Source organism: Protopterus annectens, chromosome 2.part1, assembly GCF_019279795.1.
Source record: "Protopterus annectens isolate FY-2018-M chromosome 2.part1, PAN1.0, whole genome shotgun sequence".
Classification (NCBI taxonomy): domain Eukaryota; kingdom Metazoa; phylum Chordata; order Ceratodontiformes; family Protopteridae; genus Protopterus; species Protopterus annectens.
The window spans coordinates 608230085-608253258 of NC_056729.1; the positions used below are offsets into that span (position 1 = coordinate 608230085).

Genomic DNA, 23174 nt, shown 5'->3' on the forward strand with positions numbered 1-23174 from the left:
TATACAATCACTGAGAATAATAACTAAGTATGAAAATATGATGCCTTTTTAGGCAAAATCCCATTTACAGACATTTCGCCACAACAAATTCTAATGCAAATAATACCAAGATGGCCCTGCTTAAGGCCAGACGCATGAACAACAAACTGTCAGAAACAAACAGATTTCTTTCTCTTAAGCACATTCATGTTTGTGAAGTTGCAGAAATTTTGCTCCAGCATAGTGGTAACACTTGCTCTTTACAAGTGTCTGTTGCCTATAATGTATTCATGCCTACTGTGTGGAAGCATGTGAGTATTAATTCATACACCATCATATCATGCCAAATCCTACAAGATACAAACATGGAGCATATTGGGGTACTGTTATCATCCAACAAGACTATTGTATTCTAGTAAATTACCAGACCTCTTCTGTCACTTCTTTAGAGCATGACATTACCTTACATCAGATTGAAAAAGAACTATGAAACAAAATAAGTATGAGTGAATTTAACTGCTCCTCTGTCAAATTGTATGGATATGCCCCTAGTAACAAATATGTGCACATAATTATTTATGTTGTCATTGTCAGTTTTCTTGCCCAGATAGTCCTATCCTCCACTAAAAGTGCAAATCTACTAACATATTGTTTGCCTGTACTCCCCTTGTGTTTCTGCACCCCTGGTAAAATCCAACCACCGGGCTGTCATGTTATCTGTTAGGAGCTGTAGGATAAATCTTATGAATTTGACTGCATTTAGTGTCACCTACTAACAATTATCTACAATCATGACTGGGATAAATCCTCATCTGGCTAATAGGTTGGTTTTGAGGCATATTTCTCCAAAGTCTACTCTCTTATAGGTAACAGCATTAAGGCATATATCCCTATCCATCATAAATACAGTGACAAATTGACATCTAGTATCAACAAGTCTTACAATGAAAGAAGAACGTTTCTATTCACTGACATGTAGTATCAGCAAGTCTTACAATGAAAGAAGAACTTTTCTATTCACTGACATCTAGTATCAGCAAGTTTTACAATGAAAGAAGAACTTTTCTATTCACTGACATCTAGTATCAGCAAGTCTTACAATGAAAGAAGAACTTGTCTATTATTTACATTAAGCTCTTCTGCCTAAATATAAAATGACATAAATCTGATGAGCAAAACCCTAAAATGCACAATTAAAAAATACAAGCCATGAACTTAATGTTGCCCCCACCACCAAAGAGAATCACAATGCATTGTTTTTCAATATTAAGAAAATTTGATGCAACTCACAACACTGTAAGGAGTTCATACTAAATAGTACTATCTGCTTAGATCCAAAAGCCAATGTTGAAAAACTTCCTGGCAAATTCAGCTCTAACGTCACTTCCACTACTGTCAATGAAGTCCTTTCAGTCCTGTCCAAACCTAGAAACCTCCAGCTCCATGGGTACTGATAACATTCCTTGATGACTTCAAGCCAAAGCAAAGCATAGTTTAACTCCATTCCTGATAAATCTTTTCAGTTTAAACCTTCCTGCTGCTTATGTCCTTGAGAACTAGAAAATAGCCTTAGTGGTTACACTGCATAAGGCTGGCCCTACATCTGATCCTGGTAACTATAGACCTAGAAGAATCACTACCATTATCTGCAAAGTTATGGAAAGGCATCCTTACTGAGCATATGAATGATTTAAACAAACATTTGGACCCTGCTTCTAATCAGCATGATTTTGTAAAAGAGAGATTGTATTTACTCAATCTGGTAGAACTATTTGAAAAGACTACCAAAGCCCTGGATGAGGGTTTGACTGACCATACTACATATATGGATATGGTCAACACCTTTGCCATTATTCCTCATGCAAGTATATATTTACCCTTCTAAACATCAACCCGTATGTTATTCATCATATTGATAACAAACTCCATGCAACTCAACCTCTCAGCTTTCAAAATTCTAGAAGGAGACCATCAAACATGATAGCAGAGGGTTTAAATTCATAGTACTTAAAATTTGTGTATGCATAAATTTACAACCCTGGGGGTGAGAATTATAAGCGTTTATATCACGCTATCGAAAGATGAAAATTGCGAATGCTATTTCATCAAACCTAAAATATCTAAACCACAAAATATCGAACATTCAGAAAAGCTAATTTTTTTCCCAAGGAAAAAATTTGCTATTCCAAAACACATACACACAACACAAGCACACCAAAAAAAAACATCAATCCACACACATACACTTAAAATCCTACACCTAACCCTACACTAAACTGTACATACACTACAATCTATCCACTTACCTTAACCCAAACCCAAACCCTAAGGTCCATCACTATCACACACTCACCTAACCCACGCCCTAACCCTAACTCACCTAACCCGCGCCCTAACCTTAACATACACACAATCACACACTTACCTGAACCCGACCAATAACTTTCCACCACAACGCTGAAAATAACAAAGACACAGAACCTACCAACCGAATTCTTTCCCTAGGAAAGAATTCGGTGTTCTGCAGCTTCTCTATTTTTAGGGTTCCCTGAATAGGGGTCGATATTAGAACATTCAAAGTTTTAAAACTTCGATATTCTGATATAGACCTGAATTATAATGGGTAAATTTGTAATTGGAAATTAAAAAAAATGAGGACAATGAAAATGGTCAAAGGTTCTGATGACTTGGACAAGCAGATGACTGCTGTTGCCATCTTTTTTACACTTTACAAGTTTAAATGTAAATAAGAAAAAATGACCAGACTTAAGAAGCCAAGCTAATGACCTTCTGGCCCTCAAAAAGCTTGATTAACACTGCCTTGAACACACACACATTATATATATATATATATATATATATATATATATATATATATATATATATATATATACACACACACACACACACACACACACACACACACATATATATATATATATATATATATATATATATATATATACACACACACACATATATATATATATATATATATATATATATATATATATATATATATATATATATATATATATATATATATATATATATATATATACATATATCTAGATATATATTATTTCCCCAATGTATGTGTTACACTTGCTTTTGAATACTTTCTTCAGTGGGAAGCCCATTGAGAGACATTGGGTGATACACTTAATCTGCCGTTAGAACGTACAATCACACATCTGGTCAAAGCTGCATGCTCAATGTAAAAATGCTTTAAAAAGACTAAACCAGACATAGCCTTACAGATCACCAAGATGTCTCATGTCTAATGGATACAATATTACAGATGAGAGTCTTTCTGTTTAAGTAGTTATTTTCCAGTCATGTGATTTGCCTTGCAAGGAATCTCAGCTTTTTTTCTTGTGAAGAAGTATCTTGTTCTCTCAATTTAATCCATATTTCTAGTATCCGATGATATTGCTTCCACAACATTACATTTTCCTTCATATATTTTTAAATGTCTGGGTCAAGTCTGAAAATATCTGACTGCTGCCTATAGTACTTATAAGATTAACAAATTCAAACACATTTTCTTTTAAACACAGTTGAATATTTGAATATATTTAGATATATAGCAATGTAATTATTTCTATTGTGCCATACTTTGTTTACTAGGCAGTGCCCATTAAATGCTTCCTTGTATTTTTCTGAGGTTGAAGTAAAATAATGTAGCATTTGGGTAAAAATATACAGCTGAGTATTCCAGCACTTGAGGCTAAGATTGCAAATATCTCCACTGCAACCATGTATTTGCCCTGTGTGCTCAGGTATGCAGGTATAAAGGACAGCCACACACTGACAAACACTAACATGCTAAACGTAATGAATTTAGCTTCATTGAATGTGTCTGGCAAATTTCTTACCAAGAATGCAACAACAAAACAAACAACAGCTAAACACCCTAGATAACCCAGCATGCAATAGAAAAATGTTACACTGTGTTCATTGCACTCAATTACTATTTTTACATTAGCATATTTTGCATTGTATTCTACAAAAGGAGGGTTACTTAACAACCAAGCTGCACAAATAATAAATTGTCCTATGAAACAAAAACAAACCACTACTTTAGGTACAGTTGGACCCAGAAGTATTTGAAGTTTACTGTCAGGTCTTGCTGCCTTGAAAGCAATAACCACAATAATTGTTTTTGCCAAAACTAAAGAGATACTAAAAGAAAATATTATGCCAAATATGGTTTGCCGGAGTAGGCATGTTGTTGCAGTGGGATTACCAATAAATATCAAAGAACATAAAAAGCATAGCATGAGTCCCAAAAGAAGAAGGTAGCTGAGTTCCCGGTTGTTGGCCTTGACTATGGGGGTGTCTCTGTGTTTAATGAAAATCCCCAGGACTAAGGCATTGAGCAGAGTCATGAAGAGAGTAATGACAGCCAGAGTTGTACCCAAGGGCTCTGCAAAGGATAGAAACTCAATCACTTTAGGGATACAAGCATCACGGTTTTCATTAGGCCATTGATTTTGTGGGCATTTCCAGCAGTCCAAAGAATCTGTTACAGACATTAAGAATGATTAGTGTGATTCACATAAAAGCATATTAATTAAATCATTTAAAATACTCATTTATGTGTCAGATAGTACATATTCCATGTTCTGTGCAGATGGCATTCATGCCTCAAACCACATCTTGAAACGTTTAGTTAACTGCTGCATTTAATTCTTTTGTCTACACAAGACAGACATGATTACTTTGATCAAATATATACTGCAGCAATGAATTTTTGTCAAATGTTCAGGCAACAAGTCAACAAACAAAAACAAACTTGTCTTAGTCTTTTGATGATGCATTACAACACGGATGCCACCACACAAATGTATGCTGATATCCATTTCCTCAAAGGTTTTCAGATTATCCTCATATTTATATTCATGACAAGTAAAGGGAAACACACAGTTATGTGGCTGTAGTTGGTCTGACATATGACATTTTTCTGAGTGTCATTTACTCAAACAAAACTGCGTGAAACTGCATTTGGTGAAAAACACAAAATCTAGGCTGTTTACTATGAGGCAAACCCTACCAAACTATCATCCAAGGGATCTGGTACAAATTCAATGCATCTCAGGGAAACTAAATTGCATGTTTTCTGAAATGGCAATTTCCATGCCTCTCAATCACTCCTCCTTTCACAAAGTGCTCTTTAATGACTACAAGCTACGCATGTTCTGCTACTCCACTTGCAGCAATGCCAAGTCTATTTTCTACAATCTCATTGGTTCAGCTTCAACAAGATACTGAACCAGTGAGAAACTGGCTTCAGGAACATGTCATGTGCCAAGCAGGCAATCAGATCAATGTTCCCCCTGTTGGATCATGAGGGTGAGTGGTTGAGAAAGACGAGAACTGGTGTTTTCAAAGTACTGTAAATATGTTTCACGGTGGATTTCATTCTTACATGGCAAGAATAACAAGGCTGAGTTGCTTTTCTAGTGTCAAGGACATTAGTTCCAGTAGTAGTTCACATCATCTCAGTGTGTGAAGCATGTGTAAGTTGAATGGGACATAGTTAGACATCAGCAACAAAGGGTAATGGGGCAAGAGGAAATAAAACAACAAAGAAGGGCTACGGCCAAAGAAAAAGCCCTTGAAATTATAACTTGCTTCTTCACCATCTTGCCTATAAGAAGCCTCCATTTTGTAGAATATTCGCAGGTTAATATGTCACTTTTAAGTTCATCCCTCCTTGAGTGCATCTGCTCTGCTTAAACTGAAGTGTTGAGTGTCTGGTTCAGCCATATAATCATTGTTTTTGAGGAGTTTGTGATCTGAGTGAGTGACATAAGCAAGTAAAAATGAAATGAAACCAAGATTAGAGAATGCAAAGTGACTCCCATGCCATTTAATGTCTGTGCTGAGGTATATCCATTACTGTGTCTGCTTAGTTTAAAATCTGTCATTTGCAGACATCAGCACTTTTTGTATTATAAACCTTAACTACAACAAGTGGATGAAAGGTTACACATTGAAATGCTCATCTTCATTATGTACAGCAAATTATTGTTTTTGTTCTGGTCACTGCTGTGTCTACATTATTTCAGTCAATACAATTAGGATGTCTTCAAGGGGAAGGAAAACTACAAAGTTAGTGTAAGGTTGTAGTATACAGGTTAGTTGTGCTAAGTACTGTGTACTGAGCCATGCCTTTAGTGAATATAGTACATATGAAAATGAGAGATAGTAGTCAGTGGACAAATGACACTCTCCCATTGCATGATTTGCAGTTGTACACAATGCATATTTTTGATTCTTAATGAAACATTCATAATCGTGAATAAAAATGATCCCCACCCCTTTCACAGAATTAGGATTTTGGATCGCTTCAAATGCAAGAGATAAAAAAAATCGCTCATCTAAAGAAATCTGCAGTTCATTAAACAGTGCTACAGTGGTGAAAGAGTACAGTTCCATTACATATCATAGTAATAGCATGCGCCTCTTCCATCCAGTGCATCTGTTTACAATCTATTAGATCACAAACCTTCTTTATTCTTAGGCAACATATCTGACATATCTGACAGAAGTATCCGAGAAAGTATAGAGGTAGAGAAAGGAATTGTCATCACTAGAAATAAAAGCATATTGAAAGATCTAAGGTACTGAAAACCACGGTGTTGCTTCATTAAGCATTAACTTTGTAGACCAGTATGTAAGTATAGGCAGTGATGATTGTTGCAACAATATCCTTAAAGTAAACAAATGCTGAGTGTGGAGTCGAAGACAGTAACACATTACAACATCTTAAACATGTTGTTCATCCCAAAGTCTGTCAAACAATGCTGATTCTGTTAAGCATGTCACATGATGTTTCCTTAATCCATGATCCAACCAGTGCTTTGTGTTACACCCAGTGTTAAGTTTGGACAGAGTTCATGAAATAGCCTTTTAAAATCACCTGGCTCATTTACATTTATTTCATTTATTTGATAATTGGTAAGTAAACTGCATCAAAGTTGTGTCTTTCTGATCCTGACTTGCACCACTGGCATAAAAACAAAGACTTTGTAAGAGAATAAAGATAGATAGATTACAGATAAGTAAATTAAGCAGATTATCAATTCAAGAAGTGAACAGAAAGAGTGTCCGAAAAATTGCAAAATAGTTCTGACAATGGAGAATGCATGACAGCTCATACCGGTACTGAGTTTAGGGAGGGTAGGAACTGACTAGAAATGTGCTGACACCTGCACTTCCATAACCCAATTATAGTGGCTGATAGTGCTATAGGCATGAATCTATTGTTCTCCTACCTTAAAGGAGCATGATTCACTACCTCAGTACACAGCCATGTTTCTCATTTAAGAAGTAAGGCAATTTCTAACTTTACTAAGTGATGGAGTTTGATTCATATTCTTTAAAGACTGAAATTGAATATGAAACTAGTTAGAAAATGTTAAAGTATCCTGCACAGTTTATGACTCCAGCTGTGTTTGTGTGTGTGTGTGTGTGTGTGTGTGTGTGTGTGTGTGTGTGTGTGTGTGTGTGTGTGTGGTAATGACAGGTGCCTCCCAACTGACATTTTACGCAACAGTCTCTTTCCCTGAGAGTACAGATTTATGCATAAGTAAAACTTAAGTGCTTTGATTTTTGATCATTTGCTATGATTTCTGATGGTCCCTGCTTTGATTCTGAAGACTGGCAAGTTGAGAGGAGTGGCAATTTCATTCAGTGCTGTTGCTTTCAATTTTGTTTACGGAAGTAGCATTTAGAAAAAAACATAACTGACAGAATTTATGACTTTACATAGTTGATGAATATAAAAACAACAGCAGAGCTATCTCATCATTTAAACAGATATTCAGTGGTTGTAAAATAGCTCAGTGTTTCTCAGGTAAATGCTTAACCAAAATTCTGATAAACAAAACCTTTAGCAGCCCTTGCAACACCATGCCAAAGCTCCTAAACTATATTTTCCCAACTCAGTGCCACATTCCTTCTGTAGTTTGTAGGGATGGCTGAAATTTGAAAACTGCTCTGAGAAGTTAAACACACTGGGTGATAAATGTCCATTCATCAAAACACATCCAGCTGGGCTGGAATAAATCACAAAACATGTTACAAATGTTCCAGTCTACCAGTATGTTTTCATACTGTCACAGTTATAGAGCATGTAAAAGCTTTTTTGTTTCTAATTAAAGGTACCTACAAATTATTAGAAGCTAACAGAAAACTGCAGCCACAATAACATGTCTTTTGTTTGCTTGGAAAAGATAAATATTGGCTTATTTTGAATTCCTCATTTTCTATGTCCTGTCAATCCCCCCCACCCCCCACCCCCACCAGAGAGCGAATCAAGCCTTGCATTCAGATAGTCACTGATGTCATAGTAAAGTATATCACATGGCCATTGAACAGGCTTATCAGGGTGTAATGTGGAATGCAGAAGGAGATTTAGAGGTCCTGAAACACAAACGGAGATCAATATAGAGAAAAGGAAATAGAAAGCCATTTTTTTAACAGCCCACAGATTAAGGTTCTGGAGCAAGTAACATGCAAGTCATTATCCTGCTGTGAAAAACAAAACATCTGCTTATATTTAAACATCACAGAATCCATGCGCCTGTACAGTCTTATCACACATTTGAAACTACCCATCACAATACTATGAGATACTCCTTTTGAACCCTTTCATTATATTATTTGAAGCATCAGTTTCACCACTCTCAGATATTTCATTTGGAATGCTTTGACGCCATTTAACGTTACTGTAAGTATCCGTTACACTACCTTGAAATAGCAGTTTTATACAGTATGGTTCACTTCTAGAATTAAACTGGCTTGAACTACCCAACCAACTTGCCTTTATTCAGCTATCCACCTTGCACAACCTTATTTTCAAGCCTACTGCCTGCCCTGCACTAGCCAATCTAGTCGCACCTTACACATCAAATTGATCACTGCAATCAGAAGACAAAAATCTCTTAGCTATCTCAAAACCCACAAGAAAACCTGGTAACTCTCTGTATTCATACTCTGTCTTTATACATTGGAATTCACTACCTCTAGCCACCAGGTTTATTCCTGGCCTAACCCATTTCAAAGCCTCTTTAAAAAAATCATCTTAAAAATACATGGCTCTGCTCCTGCATAAAGCCTGCCTAATGCTCAGGTCTTCCTCTTCTCTCACATTTCAATCCCTCACAGACTGCAAGATCCTAAAGCTCTTCTAACTCCTTCTCTGCTTCTATACCATATCCTTAAGCTGCTGCTCAGGCTTTATTGCTTCTATTCGTCTTAACTCTTTCTCTCGCTATATGTCTGCATCACTAACTTTCTGGCTGCTATTTCTACATCATGTATGATGAAAGTGACTATTTTCATCTGTAATGTTATAACTGTATGGAACTGTTTACATGTGTAGTAATATATTACAACATTTTGTAGCAGTTTGTTCTTTCAAATTATCCTTTGTATAGTACTTCTTATAGGTTCATAGGTTGGTACTAGTCTATCGGCCCAAGGGCCTATACAAGCTGAGCCATAACAATTTTCTGGCTATTTCTTCCCACAGTATTTACTTCCATGGACCCCTGTCTAGCAGGGTGACTGATGTGATCCCCAGGCTGAATCTCCTGTCTTCCATCCAGTCATCAAGGTTCCTTTTGAAGAGGGCCAAAGAGGTGCTCTGCTTGACATGTATGGGCAGTCTATTCCAGAGTCTGGGGAGTCTCTGGGTCAGGAACATATCCCTCCAGCATGTTTTGTTCATTGTGATGACAAGGTTTAGATCCCTGGAGCGTGTGTCTCTGAGAGATTGGGATTTCTTTGTAGCATGTCCAACAGCTTTGGGATTGACATGGCCTTGTATGTTAAGCAGAGATCACTTCTGAGTAGACAATATGCGACAGAGTATAGGTGGAGTTTTTTTAGACGGTCAGCATAGGGCATCTGCTTTAGGCCTGTGATTCCTTTAGTGAGGTATGTCTGCGACATTTCCAGTTGTTGCAGATGTTTTGAGGTACATACCAAATGGGGCGTTGTATTCTATAATGGGTCTAATGAGGGATGACTTTAGTTGGGATAATGACCTCCTTTTTTCTTGATGACAAGCCCTTAGTGTGCCACATAGAAGGATCTCCTGACTGTTGTGGAGATGTGATTATCGAAGGTGAGACCACTGTCCACCTGTGTCCTTAAGTCTCTTATCACACTTTTGGTGTTTAGTATACTGCCACCTATGTGGTAATTCACGGGTACATGTTTTTTCCCAAAGGGAACTATACATTTCTTGGCACTGAGCTTGAGCTTTCTAATGTAATCTTTATTGTATTGTATTGGACCACCCTAGTAAACAAATGTCAAATAATTAAAAATAAATAACAAAAGGTTCTGTATGATTTTATCAATCAATAGTATCCACTACACTAATCTGATGTAGCAATTTTATCCTGCACAATTTTATTACCCTGTCAGAAGTATCCATTACACTGAAACGATATACCTGCATAGAGCAGAATGCTTTTGCTCCAAACCATTTTATTACAGTATTTGAATTATCATCAATTATACTACTCTGAGAAAGAGGCTTTGCATGCACCCTTTTCCTTCTGGAATGGAGAGATGAAAAGTCAGCAAGCAAAGGAGAGTAGAGTAGTACTGCTGAAATTTAATTCATCCTCAAGTCTTGGTGACCCTGTTTTTCACAAAACCTCCCTAAAGCAACACTGATACATAGAATGCATTTGTACAACATATATCATGGACAGAAGTAGATCAAAAACTAAAAAATATAACTGGGCGCACAAGACCCAGGATAAAAAAGTGCTCAATTCTGGTAGACACACTGGTGCCAGGAATGGAAAAAATGACAGTGTAGAATCCTCAAAATACAGAAATATTCCTACAATGGGGCTAGGCCCAGGGGAGGATGCCCCCCCCTGTTGTAGAAGGAAGTAGCAGTCCACAGAAATCACAACAATTGATAGGCCAAAGAACACCCATTAAGATGACAGAGTGGACTATTGAGGATAAGAAAGAAATTATGTATTTACTATTACACAAAAGACCAGAATTTCCAGACACAAGATATACAAAAAGATTAAGAGATAAGTTAGAGGAAAGAAAATTACTTCCACAAGAAAAACTGTAAGAAACTTCAAATAAAAATATGGGGTCATTAATGTAACAGATTTTTGAAAAACAGTATATAGATCAAGGAACGTTGATCTGTTTTGAAAAAGAAGCATCTGATGTATGAAAATGCAAACAATAAAACCTAGATATTTTTGAAAAGCATAAAAAAGAAATATGGACATGGGAAATAAAGAGAGATTTGATATGGTGCAATATTTATGCAAAGGCAAAAGCCAAATTAATCAACATAAAGAAGGCAGCCCAAAAGATATTCAAAGAGAAATACAAGGAAAAACATCCAGATATGGAACATTTCACAATAAATAAAATAATATCACAAAGAAGGAATGTAGAAAAGATGATTAGTAAAGCAGAAGTTAAAAAAATAGAAGTTGAAGTTATGGAATTCCTGCAAAGTGAAGGATTTGATGTAGAAGGTCTAACACAGGTTACATCACAGCATGATGGAACGAGTCCCCAAAGTAAGGAGAAACAGGAAGATCAGGAGATATCTGAAGAAAAGAAAAATAGTTTTAATATGGTGTAATATTTATGCAAAGGAGAAAGCAAAACTAACCAATACAAAAAGTGTAGCACCAAAGATATTTGAGAGAAATACAGGCAAAGGAATCCAGATATGGAAAATTTTACAATACAAAAAATAAGAAGACAAAGAGGAAAAGTAAAAAAAGGAGATCAGTAATGGAGAAGTTAAAGAAATAGAAACTGAGGTTATGAACTACCTCCAAAGTGAAGGACTCAGTGTAGAAAATCTAATTCAGAAAGCACCATAACAGGACAGAGCAATGCAACTCCAAATTAAGGGAAAACCAGTGGAATGGGAAGCAATTGGTCAGGTGCCATATGAAGATATTTTGGAGCCTTTAACAGAAAAACAGTATAAACATACACTTGAAGGTGGACAGCAAAGGGACGAACAGGAAACTGATGCAGTTAATAGTGAGACGTGATAGCCAGTGAGTTCTCATATGACACAGCAATGGATGGTACAGGATGAAATTGAAGAGAATGTACCACAGGAAGGTGTAATAGAACTTTCTACAGCATGCCTGCAGGAAATGGAAAACAAAAAAGGCTTCCTCAGTTTAAATGAATCCGAGCTAAGAGAAGAGTTGCTTGACTTAATAGAGATAGATAGACATATTAAAATCAATGAAAGAAATAAACTGCATAAGGTCAATAAAACCGAAAAAGTCAGAAGTTTGATAAAGCAAATGAACACAGTAATCTGGACTGTCCGTAGAGGTTCATGCAATATAACAGAAGTAAACAGGATATATTACTATGCAGCTAAATTAATAACTGATAAAGTTCTACCACAAGAACACAGGGTAGTGAAGGAGAGAAAGGGGATAAAATTAATGCCATCATGGAAGTATCGAACAGAGAAAACCATAAAGCAACTAAGACAAGAAGTGCCACTATTAGAAGAGGGAACAGATCAACAAATATGCTCAGAAAGATAGACGTGATAAAAGCAATGTGCATTATTAGAAGAGATCAGGATCTATCATGCACTATAGCAAATAATAAACTAAAAATCTCAGCACAGGTGGAAAAACTTAAAAGATACATAGACAAATATAAAGGAAAAATACAAAATAAGCAATTTATTAATGACCCAAAAAAGTTTTATAGACAACTGAGAAATAAGGTAAAAGGAATTGAAACACCACCAAATGCCATCGATACATTTTGGAGAAGTATCTATGAAGATTCTGTGGAACATAACAAAGATGCTAACTGGATAGAAGAAGTAAAAGAAGGAATAAGAAGTTTAAAGATAGAGGATATGACATGGTATGAAGTAACAACCAGAGAGATTGAAACAAAGTTAAGAAAAGCCTCTAACTGGAAAAACCCAGGCCAAGATGCAGTACCTAACTTCTGGTTAAAATTATTAACATCTTTGCATGAAGATTTAGCCATGAGTAAAAATTATTTATATGCACACCCTGAACAGACACCAACCTGGCTAACACCAGGAAAAACAATACTCCTACTTAAGAGTGAACCTGCAAGCGACCCTAAAAATTATAGACCAATAACTTGCCTTCCAACGACATAAAGACTATACATTGGAATTGATGCCGACAGAGTTTATAGTCATTTGGAAGAAAACTTAATTATGGCAACAGAACAAAGGGGCAATAAAAGAAAGTCATATTGAACAAAGGATCATTTGTTGTTAAATAAAGTCATAGTGGAGAACTGTAAAAAGGGGAAACACTTAAGTATGGCCTAGACTGACTACAAAAAAGCATTTGATATTATCTCACATTCATGGATAAAAGAGTGCTTAAAAATGTATAAATATACCCTACACTCCATTACAGTGACCATGAAACAGTGGCAGACCACTTTGCAATTAAGCCATGATAAAGGGCAACTTATTATCCCAGGGATAAAAATTCAAAGGGGGATATTCCAGGGTGACTCTCTGTCACCACTGCTATTCTGCCTTGCCCTTAATCCATTAAGCAGTCTACTTAACAGCTTAGGCCATGGCTATAATTTGGCTCCTAGAAAACAGCAAAGTGTAAAGACTTCTCATCTTTTCTTTGTTGATGATTTGAACCTTTATAGCTCATCAGATGAGGAACTGAAAGCACAAATGCAAGTTGTCAAAACTTTTTCAGATGATATTAAGAATGTCATTTGATCCTGATAAATGTGCAAAAGCAACCTTTATAGCAGGAAAACTGCAACACCAGGAAAACATCAGTTTGGGAAAAGAATGTGATATACAAGAACTTGAGCAAGAGGGAGTGTATAAATATTTGGTAACTGATGAAGGATCAACAACAAAACATGAACAAATGAGAATAAAACTTAGTAAGGAATATTTCAGAAGACTTAACTTAATCCTGAAAACAGCACTGACATCTAGGAACAAAATCCAAGCTATAAACCAATTTGCTCTTCATCTCCTAACTTATAGTTTAGGAGTGAATGACTGGTCCCAAAAGGTGTTGGATAGATTAGACAGGAAAACAAGAAGGATGCTTCATGCTCACCAAATGATTTATAAAAATCAGTGCTATCAAGATTATATATTCTCCATTCTGAAGGAGGGATGGGCCTCAATGAAATTGATTACATGTATAGTTCTGTAATTGTGGGACTCAATACATATTTGCTGACCTCACAAGACCCAAACATACTAAAAATTTTGAAATATGAGGAGAATAAATCTAAGATGACTTCAATGCTTAATATAGCAGAAGCATATCAGCATCAAGCAGGAATGGAAATCAAACCTGAAGTAGATAAAAAACAGGCAGCAACTGAATGTGCCAAAAAACAAAAGAAAGAATATAAGGTGAAGGATCAGATGAGAAGGCAAGAAATGTAGAAAAAACATAAATGTAGTTGCAAGTATAGAAAACTTCTGAAAGAACCTCATGTTGATCAGGAATGAATGCAAGAATGGTTAAGGAGAGGTGAATTTAAAGCAAGAGATGTAGGGTTAATATTGGTGGTCAAAGATAGTGGGCTATGTACATATTTGTTTACAAAGTCCATTGAACAAGTGGGAGAAACAGACAAATGTAGGTTTTGGAAAACATAATTGGAAACAGTTGCACACCTCATTGCTGATTGCAACATACTAATGACAGAAGGACTGTATACTGAAAGGCATAATAATGTGGCAAGACTGTTGCACTGGGGATTGTGCAAACATTATGGTACTGAAGTGGCTGAAAAAAATGGAAACATGAGACACAAAGCATCATAGAAAATGGTGAAGTCTACATCACATGGGATCACCCATTACCAACAGTTCAAAAATAAGATGTTAGAAAACTGGATGTAGTGGTCCAAGAAAAGAAGACAAAAGTAACATTGCTCATTGAAATTGCCACACCCAGTCACTACAGTGTCCTGTGTACAGAGAAACACAAAATCATAAAATATCGGGATTTGTAAGCAGAAACAAGAGCAATGTGCAAGAAAGATACTCATATAGTTCCAATAGTAGTAGGAGCAATGAGTCTTATGAAAAAGAGTCTGCAATCATATTTAGATATGCTACCAATACCTGCAACTCTGTACAAATTACAGAAGGAGTCATTACTGGGCACGTTGTGGGTGCTGCAAAGAGTACTTTTGGCTAACATTAAAGAGTGAAACAATACTAATTTCATGAACTTTAATCGTATTTTGACTTAGGAATGGGGTCCATTCCCATCATGGTATTAGAAACCCAGAAGATTTGGAGAAATTAAAAAAGGGAGAAAGAGGCTTTGCATGCACGCTTTTCCTTTTAATGTCAGAAGTTTCCATTAAAAAACTATGAGATACTGAATTTGCAAAGGATGTTCTGCACTGTTTTATTACACCATTGGATGTGTTTATTACAGAGTTTCCAGATGCTTAATGTAGAATGTATCTCCACCATTTTATTACACTTTTGGACATATCCATTACCATAGACCAAGTGATGCTTTACTTAGAATTTGTCTGTATGATTTTATTGCACTTTTGGAATTACTACACTACTCTGATATACTGCACTGCTTTAATACAGAATTGTTTCTGGACTACTTTCATATAATATTTGAAGCATTCATTTCATTTCTACCAGACACAAGCTTCAAGCAGAGAGCTTCTGCACCATTTTTACACTTTTCAAAAGTAAACATTTCAATACTATGTGATAACAGTTTCACATAGTATTATTTAGCACCTTTTTATTACATTATTTGAAGTATATATTACATTATCCTGAGGCATACTTTTCAACCTGCAGAGTTTGAGAAGCTGGACAAAGTGTCTTAAAAGTAAGTCTATATTGCCAAAAGTATCTGGGCTTCTGCTTAGCATAACATTTAAATACAAACGGCATAACCCTCCTACATCCAATCGCATTGCAGGACAGACCTCAGAAACATATGTTTAAAACATTTTGCGCCAATAAAAAAATGCAGCCTAAATGTTCAGCTATTGCCAGCAGTTAGAATTAAACACCAAAATCACACACTGCAGTATTTTTGTATTCCCCAGCAACCAACACGTGAAACTCTGACTGCCTCTAAACATCATAGCAAAATATGTGATATTTTCAATCTTGGAACAAAACATCAATTTTAATGTAATAAAAACAAAACACTAACCACATGATAAGGTATGTCTGCTACCATGTTATTGGATAATTTTCTTAAGTCTGTTCAAATGTAATTTGTACTCTTAAAAGGTTTGAGCATAAATATTCAACATATATTGTATTTAACATATTTATTGTATTTTGAATTGGTATCATCATAATGCAGGACAATTAAGCATGTATTATAATATGGGAGTGCATGAGCAGCAGCTATACAAATCCACATCCGTTTTCTAAAGATTACTAAATTACTTTGGAAGTCACTCACCACCAAGTTTTGCTTCCTTTCCTATAACCATTGCATGTCCATAAGCGAGTGTCCACCTAGGGCATTGTTACCATATTGCACTTACCTGTGACACTCACACAGCTCCTTGCTCATCTTGCCTCTCTCTCTCTCTCTCTCTCTCTCCCCCCCTGCAAGTCAGAAGCCAACAGTACTTCCCCCACACTGTAAGGACCAGATAGCTGACTTAATCTATGTATTTTGGAAATGTAAATGTGACTATAAACTCTGGAACTCTCTCAAGTTACAATTACAAAAAATGGGTTATCAAACATCAACATTAATTTGGGAATTCACTCTATTATACATTCTCCCACCCAACATACTAAGAAAACAAGCAAATACACTTTTAACAATCTTCCTACTAATGAAACTGTATATAACTTCTAAATGGCTAGATACGATAAATATCTCTTGGGAGGGTTTTAAAGAAGTAGCTATACAACACCTTTGAGCTCATAAAATAGTAATAAATAAAAGAAACAAAAACATGAAATCTCGAGAAATTTAGGAACAAACCTTTAATATCATATTAGCATAATTCATCACATAGCAACTTAGAAATACACTCTAATGGAACCGAAGAACACATACAAGTTCAGATATTAAATAATAACTTGGATATTACGAATGTATATACTGTTTGTATACCTGTGGAAGTAACAGTGAAAGCATATATGTACATAGTGTAAATAGATATGTTGTATGACCTATATCCTGTGGTATTGACATCAATGTATAACATATATATACGGTCATGTTGTAAGATGTTTTTTATCTATGACATTTATTAATGTAAAAAGAAAAAGAAAAATTATTGAAAAAAAAAGAAGCCAACAGTATTTCCAGCAATCATATTATATTGTCAAAGCAATCGGTATGATAAAGTGATGCAAGGAACCAGGGAAAAAGAGCAACAAAAAAACACTTGTATTGTTTGATAGGGATTTTGTTTTATTGAAAACAAATCAGAAACAATGCACTCACACTACAGGTCAGCATTTTTGAATTGTGAAAAGTATGGCCAAATCAGTAAGTCATGCAGGGAACATAATAAAAATTGGTAAGTACTGCAGAAAACAGTACAGTTGAGAGGTGTGCCGTGAGATACTGGCTTCAGTTGGAATGTTTCTGCATCATTTGATTGTACTATAAAGGAGTTTCAGGAGTAAGGTGTTGCTGTCTTAAATTCCATAGGTACTGTACAAGAATGAAGCTCCAAAAGTTGTATCATATATCACCGAATTATGTTCACCCAAAGCACATGACGCATCTGCGAAAGAGGTATATTCCAGCACATGGCTTCTGTTTTCATTACCTCAAATCATAACTATAGCAAGGTTATCTGGTACCCTGTGCAGTTTCTCAAAATGGTGCCCGACTCAACTCAAATTAATGAAAAAGGTCTTCTCAAGTTAATCTTGTTTCAAACTGCTTGGTGCAGTTTAAATTCCTGTACATTAAGTCCTTCAGCTCTTCAGTTGTGATTACAAATTTGTGATATTCACATTCATGATGCTGAGATATCTTTGTGGCTTTGTATAGCAACGCCAGTACTCAACTCCCACGCAAGTGACACCTGCTGATTATGCCCCATAACAACAAGTGCCTGGGCCAGCTACTCCCTTTACTCTGTTAAAATGGAAGTTTTAGGAGACTGAGAATTTTTTATGCATTCTTATCACACTGCATCGTCCACGACAGACTAGAAAAAAGTTTCCTATGTCACTGTGCAACAAATACCAGGTAAGAAAAATAGATTCTAGATCAAATTTTATTTCCAAGTGTGCAATTCATTAATATTTCTGGTCAGAGCAAGTTAGCCACTATTCAGTTTTATTTCTGTGGATTAATATTCTAGTTATAATTTTATCACTCCATTTGTGAATCCAAACATTATTTTTAAGTCCCTTTCATATAACATTTCACATCTTTCTTATACTTGTCCTTTCTCTGACTGCAAAGACACTCCACACCATATACAATTAAAAACTCATTACCCCAGACATGTCCTACGTAACATGAACAGCACATGTTTTGCAGAGCCAACTGCAAGAAGAGGACTCACCATAGATTCTGAACCTTTCATCACCTTGCCCAAACCATTTGAAAAAGACTTTCCCTAGGGCATAGTTAAAAGCAATAGTTCAGTGCCTATTGAGTTGATCACAATAATTATGATTCTTGGAATGCAAGTATGAATGAGGAAATGGATGCTTGCTACAGATTGTGGTGTTTCATGGTAGCCCCCTGTTCTGAGTTACAAATATCTCTCAAAGTTAGTATATATCTGTATATATATATATATATATATATATATATATATATATATATATATATGGGTTCCCTACAACCCACTGAGAGGTCATCATTCCGTAGTGAAAATAAGCACTGGTACAATTCATTGAATATCATCTGATCACATGTACCAGCTTTTTTTTCAGTACAAGATTACGGTATAGTGGGGATAAGGGAATTTACCCTTTCTCCACAGTATTATTACCTCAGAGTTGGCACATATAATCAGCAGGGGATGTGAGGGGGTGCAGTGGGGTTTCACCCCCTGCAAAAAAAGTAGATTTTGTTTTGATTTGAATCTTTGTGATACAAAGTATTCTGTATTCAAATCTTTGTTTCAAACACTCCTGAGCATATGACAGTAATTCAAAGTTTTGATACTTTGAGTGTCTGTCATAGACTTATATATATATATATATACATATATATATATATATATATATATATATATATATATATATATGTATATGCTGATAAGTGCATTTGTGAGTTTCACAGCTCACTGCTCATTTTATTTCTTAAAATGTTTGACCTGCATTATCATGTCTCATGTTTCATATAGGAAGTCACAATTATCCCTGTCTTATTTGTTGAGTTTTACTGTACAGTGTGGCTACACAGCTTTCTCATTACTTGAAAAGATGTTTATATATGTATATGTATCTCTCTCTATGTAGATATATATATATATATATATATATATATATATATATGTGTATGTGTGTGTGTGTGTGTGCGTGTGTGTGTGTGTGTGTATGTGTCTCATGTTGTTTTTTATGCTAAATATCTCCTACTCACTATCACAAAGCGCATGGATGTTATCAAACACCTAAGTCCTATGCTTGGTTGGTATGCATTCACAATGAGTGTGTGTGTGTGTGTGTGTGTGTGTGTGTGTGTGTGTATGTGTCTCATGTTGTTTTTTATGCTAAATATCTCCTACTCACTATCACAAAGTGCATGGATGTTATCAAACACCTAAGTCCTATGCTTGGTGGGTATGCATTCAGAGTGAGCTGCTTACCAAATAAATCAATAGTATCATAGGCAGTAAAGTGTAGGCCATAACAGTAGAAATGACATCCCTGGAGAACCATAATGGTAATGTAATGCAGAAATGTGCTACTGTGTACTAGGAAAAAAATACACTAGGATCATAATACTGCTACCTTACGTAGGCTTTAACCTAATTTTACATTGTAAAGTTTGTTATGAGCATGGCATTATGGATGATGATATTCATTTTACTAGCGAAAAAAAAATCTGTGCAGCAGAGTCCCAGATTTATTTAAGGATGCCTATTCATCACATGTATACATGTAGTGAAAGTTCATCAAAATGTATTCTGATATCTCGCATACACTTTGGATTTTTATTTATAATGTAAAACTTGCCTTGCATCAGCATATTGTATAAAAATTCCCTGCAGCATCTCTGAATAACACAGACTGACATTTGCTGGCTTACTTCTAGTTTTCTTTTGTGTAGAATAAAGAATATAATTCTGTTTCATGGCTTCAATACCAATAAACCACCAGCTTAACTGTTTACGTGCCTTTCCCTTAAACCACTGAAAAGTATCCTTCAAAGTTGGCTTCATAACAAGATACCAGCACATATAGTTGTGATAATAAAAGAGCAATATCACATAAATGCTGACAAATTATTCCCTTAAAAGGCACTTTTGCAAGATATAAGACCCCTGCACCCCATGACTTGGCTACATATATACAGCAACTCTGAGATCTCAGCATCTTGGGGAAAAAAGAAATCCCTAGAATTCCATCACCTTGACCTTTTAGGACCAAACCAGCAATGACACACTTGTGATAATATTAATGTATATCAAGAACAAACGTAGTGCCCTTAAAGGTGGTTTATGCCACCTCACCCTTTTGGGTGTGGGGGGGCATTAGTATTCTTAGTAAGATGGCATGCTCATATACTACCCTCTTGCATACAATCAGTGACACAATGAAACATTGACTTAGCAATACCACTCTGGTGATGATGGCCTTATTTAGGCATGGAGATGGAAGCTTGCATGTTTATTTAACTCTGATGCCTTGGATTGCTCTTGCCCAGTAATGGAGGATGAATGTTTTGTGATGAGGACTTGATGGGCAGTGGTGGGGTCTGGCAATGCCTGGTATGCCAGGTATAGATCTCCCCTCAACAGCCTGTATGAGACAGAATACAGGGATACGGATTTGAGGCAGTATGCAGAGGACATGTTACTTATTCCCTGTAGTCTTTTAGTGATGACCCCTGTGTATGCTCGAACAGATAGAATCAATGTAAACTGCAGATAAATATTCCTTTGAAAAAAGCCACTTCAAGTTTCACTTTGCAGTGCTGGTTGGTAAGAGATCTTAAGCAGCATATATATAAACTTTAACCTTTTCTGCAAACATTTGCTGTTCTTCCTGCTTAGCCCTTCTCCACTTTTATTTATTTATTTATTTAGTTAGTTTACATTTGTTTACTGGGAAAGTCCAACTGGAGACAGGTCCTTTTTCAGCTGAGGCCCAGTGAGAAAAGCTCTAAAATACAGTATGGCAGTACAAAAGAGGCAGTACAAAAGAAGAATAACAAAAACAAAAAAATGACAAAAATATAAACATATGAGAAAAATACAGAAATTCAAAAAATGACAACACATCCATGGTTGACAAACTACAGAAGAATATTTACAAGATTGACATACTAATTTGATTGCTAAAATTTAGTGGAACATTTCGACAAATGTATATTTTCTTGCTTATAAAATATTATTTCCATTCATAATGAGAATGGCTACATTCTGGGGTCCCTATCAGTTCAGCGAGGAATAAGTACATCAGTACAATTACATTAAATATGCCATTCGTTGAACTGTTCATATGAGATCTCAGTACAGTGAGGATTGGGAAATTTGCATTTTGCCACTGTAATACGATCTTGGAGTTGTTATATATAATTAGTAGGGGGGGCGAGGGGAATGCAATGAATAGCATTTCCAATGAAATGTCATTTGTTGAAGTGATGGTTTGATGTAATGATATAGACCCATCATTCTGTGGAGTATGACAAATGAAGTTTGGGACAGAACAATTTGTCCAGAACCCCTTTTTAAGCAGTGTAGAGGGTGGGGGATATATATATTAAGTAAAAGGATGGGGGGGGTTGGTTTTGGTAGATTAGGTAACGGGGATTAAGTTTGGGATAATAAAGGGTTAAGTGGATTGGGAATTTAGGGGAAGTGATGTAGGTTAGGGAGGGACTTAGGGTAGCTGATATATAGGGGAGAATAGAGGAAGTGGTCACATTTCAGCGTGAGTTGGTGTTGTAGTTGCAGCTAACCCACATCCGGACAACCTTGTAGGTACTCTGGTGACAGGTAGGCCTTGCATGGTGTGTGCCGGAAGGAGAGCTTTAACTAGGAGCAGGCTTTTTTTTTGTTTGTTTTAGTTTCATGGTTACAGTCTTGTTGAGGTTTGACTGGTAAGTGTTAGGTGATTGCAGTGTAGGGAGCTATGTTTTACTGAGGGGATAGGGTAGAAGTGATGGGTGACTTAAGGTAAGCAGGTGGTTCAGTGGTTGCTATAGTTGCATGTGGTACGTGACTTACCCGGTGGTTGGTTTTGTTTTCTTGAGTTCCCTGGTGGCCTCACAGTGTGATGGAGGAGTTGGGGATGGCTTTGTAGTTGAAGATGTTGCCCAGTTCATTGGAGGCTTGGGGTTGTGATGGTACATTGCCTGGTCATTCCAGGACCATGCGGTGGTCCATGCCTTCTGTTTATTGGCCCAGATGTTTCCCTGGTGATTGTGGTTGGCTTTCAGTTGTTGGTTCAGGAGGGTTGCAGTGAGTGTTGGTGATGGTAGTGGTCGGGGCTGCTGTGTCCAGCTGCTCTAGGAGGTTCATATGGTGGTTTCTGTGCTTTGCCTGGTTCCAGGCCCGGGGAACATTGTGTGTGGTTGAGGCCTTCAAGCATGCATGTCTGAGGACAGCAGCCATTGACACAATGTCTCAAGGACTGCCCCCCCCCCCCCCCCGTCAAGCATTATGTTTTTCCTGATGGAGAATAGTGAATAGAAACTTGTAAGTGAGATTTTCTAAGGTATGCCTAGCTAAAGCATATGTGTTTTTTTTTTTACTTATGTTATATATGTGCTCATAGATTCTCTGTTTCAATGATCTTTCCATTTTTCCTATGTAGAAAGATTGGCACTGCTGACATAGTGCAATGTAGATAATCCCTTTCGATTCACAGTTATACTTCCCTCTCACTAAGTATACCAGATCTCTAATAGTAAATTTATTCCCAACTTTAATGTGCTGGCATTGGTGGCATCTACCACATTTATACATGCCAGTACATCTATTAGTTATTTCAC

At 36.3% G+C, this 23174-nt stretch overlaps 1 protein-coding gene across 1 annotated transcript in view; it reads right to left on the bottom strand.

Annotated features, from left to right (window-relative positions):
- Positions 1–3605: 3605 nt before the first annotated feature.
- The window catches only part of LOC122794871 (extracellular calcium-sensing receptor-like), a 257415-nt gene continuing 237846 nt past the window's right edge, over positions 3606–23174 (bottom strand). The window contains exon 7 of the mRNA XM_044063470.1: positions 3606–4504. Coding sequence (XP_043919405.1) covers positions 3606–4504 — 899 coding nt within the window. The remainder of the gene's footprint in view (positions 4505–23174) is intronic.